Raw genomic sequence first — 12,260 nt, forward strand, 5'->3', positions numbered from 1 at the left:
AAGTTGACAAACAGGCGGCTAACAGCTCAGAACCGGTCCGGGTTATAAAGTTGGACTCCGTACGCGTGTGTCGCTTCTACCAGCTAAACCGGGTGAGGTTGGTGCTCTGTAAACCGCATGTGCTAATGCCTATATAATCTGGCTGATTAGAAACTGACCCGGTTTCGACATTCCTTCCGCCACCGAATTATTCGAATATACAATAGCAATCTTATCGTTTTTTTTCACATGTAGTATAGAAATTTGTAAAAGATACATAATGCAGTTATAATAAAATATTCATTTTAATTAATTCAAAGTACGTTAAAATATGAAAATTTATATTATATAAAATACAAGGGAAGGTCATTGGAAGGTGGAATCGGCGCTTCCATCGCTTCCAATGACGGCACGCCACTGCCACATACGTAAATTACAATAAAAAAAAGTCGTAAACCGATAGAAGTAAAACTTGTCGTTGTCGTCAACGGTGGCGAGAACCTCTCGACTGTTGGAGATTGTGGAGTATCGTTAACCTTCTGTAGATGGAGAGCGTTAGGTAGGGGAGAGCGGAGCTACAAGTTCCGTTTTTTAATTAACCTCATATTTTGTTAAGGAAACATAATTCTAGCATAAGTATTAAAAAATTCAAATTTAGTAATATATTTAACTTTGCTATAAATACAGTTTCTGGGGTTGTTTTTTGTAAGACTTTTTAATAATTAATAATACAATACCTAAAGTCGGAAAGTAACAACTTACCCCGGTTCGGGGCTAGTTGTTAACAGGATGGGGCAAGTCGTTACGAGATCTATGGAAGGTGTAATATGTAAAAAAAAAAATTAATTTATTTAACTACGTGTGTGTTTAAGGACTAATCAATAATATCTTATCAATATTGTCGATTTTATCCGACCGATGGCGAGATTATTATTAATCAAATGTGTGTCACCGACTCCTAGTTTTAACTGGATGTTTGTGTTTTTTAAAGGACTTTTTTACCTTTGGCGACATGAAGCCTAAAAAGGAAGGCCTGTCGCCATATGTGTATGTTTTTAGTCTGGAGCGCAAAATAAATGGTGGTCCCTCTTGGGCAGACTTGTCTTCAATTTGATTAATCTTATCAATAATTAGTTTCTTAAATTTATTATAAACAAAACATTTTTACGTTTCAACATTTATAACTTTTACTTAAAGAAAAGGGGAGAAAGGAACATCCTTTCCATGTTCTTGTATAACACCAGAAGTTGCAGGCAGATTTACAACTCCCGATGGCCCTGGCTGATCCAAGATTTGTCTTTTGTCAGTAAAGCTTACATTTAACAAATACTCTGCTAACTTGTTTTCCTGTTCTTCACTAAAGACCAATTTTACTTTTCTGTAGCCATTCGCAGCATTTTCTACTTCAGATTTCAACTTCTTTACAAATCTATATAACGTCATATGACAAATATCTAATTCTCTGGCAACAGTTTTTATTTTTTTAACCATCTTTAATAACTGCATCTGCAGCTCTTTGCATCAACTCCTGAGATACAGAACCCCGTGTTGTTTTTCGAATATAAGTCCGCATACTGCAAAAGGAAAAAAAACATTATTTTTACTGCATTACCGGTACAGATGAACTGGGGCAAGTTGTTCCAAGGTCACAACATGCCCCCAAAGAAGGGAACATCTAGCCCCGATAAAACATGGGTTCAAAACAGCAACTACTAGATTAGGTTACGAGACATATACGGTTTTAGCGTAGTATATCAAGATACTCTATATATTTTTGAATAAAAATACCAAACAACTAATTGCTAATTATTTAAATTCGCCAGATATACCAAAAATATCAAACACGAAAATATTTACTTATCTGGATCAGCAACGCACAGGCTCTCTTTCTAATGTTACTGGACGTCACTGGCCTGATTAAGAAACGTTCGATTTCATGACGTATTTACTAATTATATATATATATTTTCCTTATGGAGCTATTTAAATAGGAACAACTTATCCAAGGAACTTTTAGCTCCGCTCTCCCCTATAAAATTTCTATTGTTCAGAAAATAATTTATAAAGTAGTAATTAATATATTTTATACTTAATACTTTTATCTGCAGACGTTGGGGGCAAGTTACTCGTATAAAATTCTTTCGTGAGGCATCCCCCTTGCCACGTGTTGCATTACCTTATCCTGTCAAACTATAGGAACATAGTTCCGAATGGCCTTATATTCTCAATTATTATTTTAAATTATTCCTATTGTCTACAGATAGAAGTACTTAGCGTAGATTATAGGCTGTGTAAATTTATGATATTTATTTGAGACGTATTGACAACATTATTATCATAGTCATGAATCACAGTTTTTAATTATAGTAGGATATTTTGCAATTTATCCTTGATATATAACATAAATTCGATATAGAAATAAATTTCGACTGTTCGAGATAGTAACGTATCATCGCACTTCTGGAGATGGAGAGCGTTAAGTATGAAATTTAGTATAAAATATTAATTTAAGTAGAGAAATATTAATTACTATTCTTTTTTAATTCCTATGGAATGTAATCTAGATCAATTGAGCTGTAAAATTCTTTTTATAATATAGGAAAATCTTAGGTGTCAGGTACTAGACGATCTTCCCCTACATGTCGGTTTTACGCGAGAGTGGTTGCGCTTGTATGCGGTCGAATTCGGGATGGAGGAGGTCTGAGAGACAGCGCGTCCGAAAGCAGTTCACTCTCCGCTACAGATTTTCTAAATTTTACAGCTATAGGAGGTTATTCGAGATTTCAATATAGAGTTATTAAAACACTGTTGGATCTTAAAGCCGTTTTCCCGAAGAAATGTGTTGACAGAGCAAAACAAATGAGTACCGGATGGGCAGTGTCAGTCAAATAGGGGAATGTGTATGAATCTCTTAACCGAGCTGCTGTACTTTCTGTTGGGTCTATAATGTCACCTGCGATCTTTCATTATCCTGGTATAAAATGCATTTTTCTTTGTTGGACTCTTTTCCTTTAATGCATATGCCAAATAATTAAGTGTTGGCAGTAGATATTACAGCTAACGGCTTACTTATGCGTCTCCAATAGATAATACCCTGCAATCCCATCAACAACAGAACATCACTCTTTACGATAATGAAGGGATTGTTTTTGGCTGTGTTTTCTGGCTTCACCTTTTTTTATACCTAGGTCTCTCACGTAAATGGTAATCGTAAAGAACTCAGTTCTCCTCTCCAATAACAATTCTGTCTAAAAACCTCTCAGTTCGAGCAAATATATAGCGGCAATATATCGTTTGAATTTATTTTGTGAGGTTAACACATGCGAAACCTACTTTTCCAGTTTTGATACATACTGCAGCACCAAGCTTCGATAAAATGTAGGTCCTAAACTTACATAGATCTACTGCAAAATATAGGCTAGCTGGCCATCAAGAGCAAACAGAGGGGAGTGCCAATTACTGTCTTAGCTATTAAATTCACTATGCGAACTGTGATGATAACTATAGTCTTGCAGTATTTGTTAGAACAGTTAAATGTTTTAAAAGATGTAAATAGTTCGGAAAAAAACTGAATTGATATTTAAAATCTTTCACTGAAGTGCCAATAACTACGCATCTTACCTTATAATTTGCTCTTTTCATAAAGTTTCAATGTATTATTTGCACCAGAGACGAGCTGGCATACGACTCGTACGATGGCGAAGACGACGACGGCATGACGGAACCTTTGTGCCCAGTTGTTATTTTGCACGGTGTCTTCGATCACAAGGGAAATTGGGTGGATATCGCTAAAGAAATCGCCGAGAAAACTGTCAGAAAAGTACTTTTCCTTCGTTGCAGGTAATTGTTTTGATACGTACTGGCCTCTTTATCGTTATTTGTATTTAAGGTATACGCGTTGGACATGCGAGATCACGGAGATTCGCCAAAAACATCGACCATGAGCCACGATAGTAACGTACGAGATCTGGAGAACTTTTTAAGAAAACTGAAGAAGCCTTCGGTGTTGGTAGGACACAGTTTAGGTGGAACAGCTGCCATAGACCTAGCCTTTAAACAGGTTTGTTTGTTAAATTACACATTAATTTTTCAGCTACTGCGATATAATTAATATTTGATAAATATAACGTAGCCAAACTTAGTTAAAGAATTGATACTGATCGACATTTCGCCGTTGAAATATCCAGAAAAGGAAGACGATTACGGGGTGAATGTCTGCGACGAAACAAAACGAATGCTACTTAAACTATCAACAGTTAATAGTCAAAATGAGGATATTTCTATAATAAAAGAGGAATTTATTAAATCAATCATGGTAAATTTCAGAATCTTGATATTGTTTAAATTATAAAGAAAAGTTATTAAGTTTAAATGAAAGCTTCTGTCATTAGTCTCCTAGTTTAAATAAGATTATATGGTCGAATTTGGACAAACATGGTGAAAGTTGGAGATGTAAAGTTAATCTAGAACCTATAAAGGAGATGGGAAAGCTCAAAGCAATGAGAAAAGTTTACCCTTTAAGAGGAACATTTGAAGGAAGATGTCTTCTTATTCACTCAGATTCATCAGGATTTATCGTGTAAGTACATACATATTTTTTGCTTCTTTCTTCTATAACTATGTTCTCGTTCTTACTATTTTTGTGCCGTGGTGTTATCATAACACAACAAAAAAATCCTACAATTCATATTGTGAAACAAAGAAGAGGTTGCAAGCCTCGAAGAATAGCCTAATTGTCTATTATGAAGCTAAACACAAAAATAGTAAGTTGCATATTTTATATCATGCAAATATCGTAGGCAACAATTAAAATGATTGGCTTAATAAAATATTGCAACGTTACACAGATGGGTGCTTTCCTGAAAGTTTTTCTATGGCCTTATTCGGGTGCGAGACACGTGAAAAGCTAGCCGATTGATCCGAATATAGCAGATATTGTTATAAACTAAAGCATTTCGCTTAAATTTAATAATAAAAATTGGACATGTTTTTAATCTCAGCACCCAACTGGATTATTAAATTATGTTTGGTAGTAATGGAAAACAATTTCTTAAAATAAAGAAATTTTTCCTGAATTAACTCTCATTACTGTGCCAATACACCAGTACAAGGTCCTATTAATAAATAACGTCCACGTAGACGACTTTAAATAATAAAAATAATAAGATTAGACATGATTTAGTTCGTAGTATCAATCATGTATAATATGTTACTCCCATGGTAGTCAAAGATATCAGTGGTATACAAAATATATCTAAATAATAGTACTGTATGAACACCGTTTAAATATAAATCAAGGATAAAAAAATTTTAATTTTGATTTTACAATTAAATTATCCTAATATTTCAAGGAATGATTTACAACTTAAGCATTCTAAATTGGGCCCAGCAGAAGTCGAGTGTATAAAAACCACTGGTTTTATTCACTTGACTTCTGCTGGTTTGCATCCTGATCAACTTGCTTTCTGTTTTCTTCACGTGTCTAGCACCCAAATAGGGATTTTTTTTTTTTATAAAAGTCTTACCGGGTGGCAATGCGGCAACGGGGGGGTGGCAGATCTCCCAAGAGTTTCGCTGCCGTATACCATAAAATCAAACCATATTATTTTGATTGTAATATTGTAATGCAAGCTAAAATTTATGTAAAATGGAATATATAGTGTAAGATTTATTTTATTTAATATAAAAAAATATATAAAAAATAATACATTTTTGTATTTTAAAGTCCTAGATGTGACTACGAAGTCTTAAAGACGATCTTTCCTAAGATAAAGATTGTGTGTTTAAAAAATTGTAGTCATTGGATCCATGTGGATATGCCAAGAGAATTGACATATTATATTGTTCAACACCTGAATAAAAATAGCGTCACGGCTCGGTAAACACAATAAATGAATAAATCAGTAGCTTTGTCATTATAATTTTCTATACCTCATCAATGTGAATTAGATTCTATACGCATTATTACTGTTTTATATTACAATTTTTGTATTAATATACCATTAAAACAATAATACGTAAATTTATTGTTGTAATCCATTGTTGTATAAAAGTCTCGTATTATTCTACACAAATTAACATACGAATTACATTGATATGAAAACGTGAAGGTGTTCTGAACCACTGAAAAGAGGAAAGGTTCTGTATAATAGAAGAGGTTCTAGTAATTGTTATAAACAACGCAACCATCCCGCGTAATTATAAAATTCGAGGATAAAAATGCGATTAAAATTTTTTTATTTACTTTAAGAAATAGACAATCTAAAAAAGGTGTGTATTAATACATGAAGGATTACGCAAGTCCCGCTAGGGTGTTTTTAGGCGCAGCAGTCGAACGGTATATAAACATTAAAATATTTAAAGTATAAAAGAACCGACGGGAATATTTAACTCGTTCCGTGGAAAAAGAGAACACCGGTCTTGTCCTTGAGATCGCAGTTTTGAAGGGGTTTAAAGTTTAATAACTCCCGTGCTTTTTGTCGAAAATATCCGAAACTTTGCAGGGAGGTTCGTGTATTAGGTAGATTGATGTTATAAAATTTTGGTGATTAAAGCTCGAGGGGATGGGGAAATAAAGGAAGTCGTTTAAAATTTGACAGGGAGTTGAGAGATGATAAAAAATAAAGTTTAGAATACAAAATAAATATTTAATCAATTAATTTATCAATAAAATCTGTCTCTATAACGCTTTTGTGTTTAATTTAAATAATTCATATTGTTATTGCTTAAACTAGAATTATAATTGTCGTATAATTTAAGAAACAGTACAAAAAAAATGTAAGTTATCGTAATATTTCTTCGAATGACCTCAAAAAGTAAAAGCTTTCGAGCAAGTTTGGGGAAAGACACGTGTGTGACGTATTTGTATTTATCTAAATAGCATCTCGGGTATTACCACTGCTGAGTGTGCATATACATACATTCAATAGTAGAATTAAACTTGTGATTATATAAAACTTATAGTTAATTAATATATTTATATATTTATGTAACGGAATCGATTTTATTGTTTAATGTGGAAGAGGGTTTTCCACTGTTACCACGTGTTCTACTTTTCGACATTTTGGTCTGCTCGTTGTTAAGAAATACTAAAATATGCTGAAACTATAATTTGTTCTCTATTCAATATGACCTCGATCCTTGTCTGATGATCACGCAAGTAATTTAATTCTCCCACCCTTTATTAATTAATGTGTGATTATAACATTCGAAAAGTGAAAGCGGTTTCGGCTTTCACTGTTCGAAAATGATTTTTCTATATTTAAATTAACAGAGAAACTCTTCTCGGAAACAGATTTGTGTTTATACGTCACACAGTTAATTGCTAGGAAGTTTCTAGGAAATTTCTAGTGTTTAAATTTAATCATTGTATGTATATGTATACCATTCAATACGATAAATATTTTTTTATATAAATTAATATAGATTATAATATAAATGGATTATAATATGTAGCCTAATAACCACAATGTTTCCTATTATACAAAAATACACAAATTTGGTTAATGTTACCTTAGGTGCCAAGATGGCGGCTCGTCTCTAATTCCAGCAAGGAAACAGTAGGGACGCACGTTCTAACCTAACCTAACCTATTCTAATAATTTGGTTTCTTATAATTATGATAATTTATTAGAATTATTATTAGTTTTTTTATTACGTGTTAAAGAGTGAATTCATTAAAAAATAAATAAATATTGATAATTATTAATTTTCCTTTATTATTTAACTTTTAAGAAAACAATTGAAATACAGGAAACTTAGTTAACCGGATAACAACGAGCCTTTTCCTACTCACCCCATTAGTTGTACGAATATATCAATATTTAAATTGTCTTTTAATCGTATAAAATTTGAATTTATAACTTGAAAGGGAGATACTTTTTTATCCGAATCACCGTTTTGAGTATAAGATATTTCCACAAGGTTGTAGGAAGGAAGGGGAGCCAAAAACTCATCATTTCGTGAAACCAGTAACCGGTAGTGTAGTCACTTACTCCTAAAGTTTTAATGGCGTACTTAGAATATTCTTCGCTGGACGGTACTAAAACTTTTACAGACATAAACTTTATTAACCTGGTGGACACGTAACTCGGTATGAGTGATTGTATGTGCACTCCTGTATCCGAATATTCGTAAGTAATTCCTCTAGTTAAACGATCGGAGAATGCTTTACACGATGAATATATACTTAAACGTGGCATGGGATTGAGCGAAGAAAAGGAGGAAACGGTTATAATGGCACCCCTGTTCTTCTCCAGCATTGTTGGAAGCACCATATTTGTCAGATTTACCACTGCACCGATGTGCAAAGCGATCATGATTAACATATTTTCTTCGGTTTCTTGAAGGAATTTACAAGGAAGTTTTCCGGCTACTCCGGCGTTACTAATTAAAACACCTATCTCCTTCCCCTTTAGTTCTTCTCGCAAACGTTGGTAAACACTACTTTCCGACAAATCAGCATTGATGTAGCAGCACTTTACACCGTACAATTGTTCGATTTCTTTGGCTGTATTCTGAAGAGCTTCGGGTTCGTTACTGATGAGAACAATGTTCATACCTTTTTTAGCAAATTCGAATGCGTAGCTTCTTCCTATACCGGAGCTACCACCGGTGACGACAGCCCACTCTCCATATTCTTTACGTGGAGGGAAACACTGGCGAAAGATGTACACGTAGAAAAATCGATAAACACGAGTAAAAATCGATAGCAGCGTGTAAAATGTTGCCAAAAAACCGATCGGAAACAGAACATATTCGAAATTCTGAAGAGAATAAGAAGGTCCGTAACACCAAAACTGCTGACCGGATGACATTTTCCTACTGTAGTGAAGTGTATACTCGTTCGTCACCTATCGAGAAATTCCCTTAACGCTATTGGAGACGTTCCAAATTCTCTATTCTTTCGAAGAAAAGAGTAGATTTCTCAATCTGTAGCTCCCGACCCGATAGATGGAAATAACTAATCAATAAGTATGAAGCGATGTTATATTTAAATTATAATTTTTTATCTCATGTTTTTCCCTTGTTGTTTCGAAACTTTGGAGAAATTCTCCAAATTTCGCATGACGTGTTAAATGATTTAATAAAAGGGAGGTAAATTACCTCAAAATTTAGTAGAATATTCTATTTATAAAAGTATATTTTTCATAATAAGAGAACGTTTGGCTCCGTATTATAAAGAAGAGGAGACAAACAATGCTTCATTTTAACTCCTTGCTTGGGAAGGAATAGGGAGGTTAATTAATTTATAAACTGCAAACTCACTAAAAATCATTTGATTTATACAATCTTATTTAAGAATCCAGACAGGCATGTTTACTTCATTTATACTAACTTATAAATAATTATTTATATATTTAATGTAAGACAATTATTAAGGTCACATTGCGTCAAGGACGACGTTCTCTTCCAGTACACAGTTGTGAAATAATGGTGCTTAAATATATTTTATTAGAAAAATTATTAATAAATAATACTTGTAGAGGTTTAATATAATAAATAATTCTATTTATTCAGTGGAAAAATACGTGAAACCATCATTAAAACATGTAACTCCCTCGTATTATAATTTTTTTTGTGATGATTAATTCTAAAAAATATCCCAAGAGTTATTTTAATCTCTTTTTGTCATTGATGGAAAGATTAAGCACAGCATCAGCATATTAGGGTGTGTTATTTGTTGGATCTACTTGTTTATTTTTTACTGTTGAAGTCAGTTTTTTAGTTCGTTGCGTGATAAGGAGGTAGTATTCATTGCTATATACTGCTACTTAATGGCGTATCGTTTACGTTGAGCAGATTTAAAATATAAATTAAGTGGTTAAATTTAAAGATATGATTATATTTTTTGTATATTATAAAAATTCGTTATAATCTGTATATAAATAACAACGTATATCCTCCATGTAATGGACGATCATGTCAAATACAACACATAAATAAAAATAATTTAAAAACACGTAAAATGTTCTATGCAATTTTGTAAAGCGATCTGTTTCTACTTATGTTTATTTACAAGCTTTAACTATAATAAATTTAGTAAGATCTTATCTTATGCAACTGCATTCCTCGCTCTTATCTGAAGAAGTGTATTAATTTTCCTTGTGGCAAAAAAGGAAGATAAAAGGAGGCTAACGTAGCGAAAGGCGTAAATCTGCTAACGAAACAGACACCGCAAACAATTGAAGATGCCGAACAGTTATTGTTAATTTCGATCAATCAAAAACAGTTACATGGCGATTGTTTCGGAGACCATCGTATTAGATTTTTATACTCATTTTATATTAATTTCTTATTTTTTTAGTATTAAACACTACGAAAACCGAAGTATCACTGTATTACATTTACAGAGTAGAATAAGGAATAAACTCAAATAAATGTTATAAAAGATTAGACATACTAAGTAATGATAAAATAAATATAAAGAAAACAATCGAAACGTAATAAATAAGTATATTTTAATATTAAAATAATATGAAATATTATTATTAAAAGTTATTATATTCACAAATTATTCGATGGGCAACTATTTACACGATATTTTTCAACAAAGCGAAATAAACAAAGAACCTGTTGGCATCGTGCACATTTAACGAATCGCAGATTTTGGCAATTACTCTCGACACAATTTAAATTGTCAGTGTTTAAAAAAGAAAAACAAACTTCTTTTACATTTAAGAATTGACACTTTTCATGGGTGTACTATAGATTACTCCCTATGGAATTTCAGGACTTTGATTATATATTTGAACTCAGGGGACCGAAACGAGTTCAACGGTACTCTATTTTTTGACCGGAGACGAAAAATAAAACAGTTATCATACTTTTTCCCGGCGATCGCGCGATGATAGGGAGTCGCGTCGCTCTCCGCTAAGTGGCCTCGCTATCGCGATCGGGAGTCGCGTGCTTGCCGTTAAAAATTGCTTTTAGTAGACGTTTCCCCCCTTTTTTACTTTGTTCAAGAACTACCGTGAATCGATCACTAGTTTAGCACATGGCGGCGTGTGGTGGCTCTCATACGAGAGGTCAGTCGGGAGCACGAACAGTGGGAACGGCCGCCATGTTCGCGATCGCGCGATGATCGGAAGTCGCGTCGCTCTCTCCGCTCTCGTATCGCGTGTTTACCTTCCGGAAGATGACCGTAGTCCGACGTCATGGTTTGCAGACTTTACCGCAAGATGGCAATACTAGCAACTACGGTGCCGTCTGCATGAGAGCATTAAAAAAGTATGGTAAGTGAAAAAGTATGATAACTTTTTTATTTTTCGTCTCCGGTCCAAAAAATAGGGTACCGTTGAACTCGTTTCGGTCCCCTGAGTTCAAATATATAATCAAAGTCCTGAAATTCCATAAAGAGTAATCTATAGTACACCCCTTTTCAATTATGAATCCAGAAGCAAACCATGCATGTTTAACTCGTCACCACCGGATAAGTCGACATACTTTTGTTGTCCCACACTCCGATAAGTCGCCACCCCCTCCCGAAAAAAAGAATTCACTCCGAACGTGTGGTGCAAACTCATTTTTTTCAGGAGGGGGAGTCGATTTATTTATTATATAAATAATATATTAATAATATAATATATATTATAAAATGCCTTAACATTTTATGTATGTTTATGTATAAAATAACAGATAAACAAAAAGAAAATATACAATCTACATCAACGTCACACCAGAATCCAATTTATTGGCAATTGCGAAGACTGATGTTTTAGAGGCGTTCGTGATCGTTGAAAAAGAAAGTCGAGACAGTTAAGTGCTGAAAACAAACAACACTAAACGAATTTTTCAGTTTTTCATCTACAGAGTAATTGTGAATGAAGGACACAATGTATTGTAAGCCTGTACTACTGTATAACGCACTACTGTATTTTATTAATTGTAGTTTTGTAATTTTTTTTACCAACTTCGCTTTAGTCGTCACATCGAATAACTCGACACATTTCCACTTCCCCTTGGGGTGTCGACTGTATTTGTCTGTCCATTCCACGAGTCAATTATCAATAAAGAGTTTTCTGTTATATTTGGAGATAATACGTCTTCTACATGGTTCGTAGTAATTGCTGTACATAATTTGCCAGATGAGCTAGCTGTAACAATTACGTTTGGGGCATTGAACAGCCATGTTTGAACTCTACGTCCAAAGGTTCCACGAGCCTCTTGTAAGCAATAAAATACATTACCTACAACTCGTCCGTTAGCATTAATTAAATATTGAACAGTGTAGAGATGCGTAACTTTAAAAAGTGACCATCACTCATTATCTGTTCTATTTA

The 12,260-nt window shown here is 33.6% G+C and overlaps 1 protein-coding gene and 1 pseudogene across 1 annotated transcript; one reads left to right on the plus strand and one right to left on the minus strand.

The window, feature by feature from the left end:
- Nucleotides 1–453: 453 nt before the first annotated feature.
- Nucleotides 454–6,001, plus strand: LOC136970425 (sn-1-specific diacylglycerol lipase ABHD11-like). The gene is made up of 6 exons (XM_067264863.1): nucleotides 454–538; nucleotides 3,649–3,799; nucleotides 3,869–4,039; nucleotides 4,112–4,294; nucleotides 4,371–4,558; nucleotides 5,705–6,001. Exons 1-6 carry the CDS (start codon nucleotides 525–527, stop codon nucleotides 5,859–5,861), a joined length of 864 nt encoding a protein of 287 aa, XP_067120964.1. The 5' UTR covers nucleotides 454–524; the 3' UTR covers nucleotides 5,862–6,001.
- A 1,676-nt stretch (nucleotides 6,002–7,677) lies between these two features.
- LOC136970424 (inactive hydroxysteroid dehydrogenase-like protein 1 pseudogene) lies at nucleotides 7,678–8,915 on the minus strand (annotated as a pseudogene).
- Nucleotides 8,916–12,260: the final 3,345 nt, after the last annotated feature.

This window comes from Centruroides vittatus, unplaced genomic scaffold (genome assembly GCF_030686945.1).
Source record: "Centruroides vittatus isolate TY-2023 unplaced genomic scaffold, ASM3068694v2 contig_1972, whole genome shotgun sequence".
Classification (NCBI taxonomy): Eukaryota; Metazoa; Arthropoda; class Arachnida; order Scorpiones; family Buthidae; genus Centruroides; species Centruroides vittatus.

What these genes read in the sequence shown, in the direction of transcription:
- LOC136970425 (XM_067264863.1), top strand. An exon ending in CCGAGAAAACTGTCAGAAAA is followed by an intron (nt 3,800 to 3,868) that starts GTACTTTTCCTT and finishes TTTGTATTTAAG; the next exon opens with GTATACGCGTTGGACATGCG. An exon ending in GATTCATCAGGATTTATCGT is followed by an intron (nt 4,559 to 5,704) that starts GTAAGTACATAC and finishes TGTATTTTAAAG; the next exon opens with TCCTAGATGTGACTACGAAG.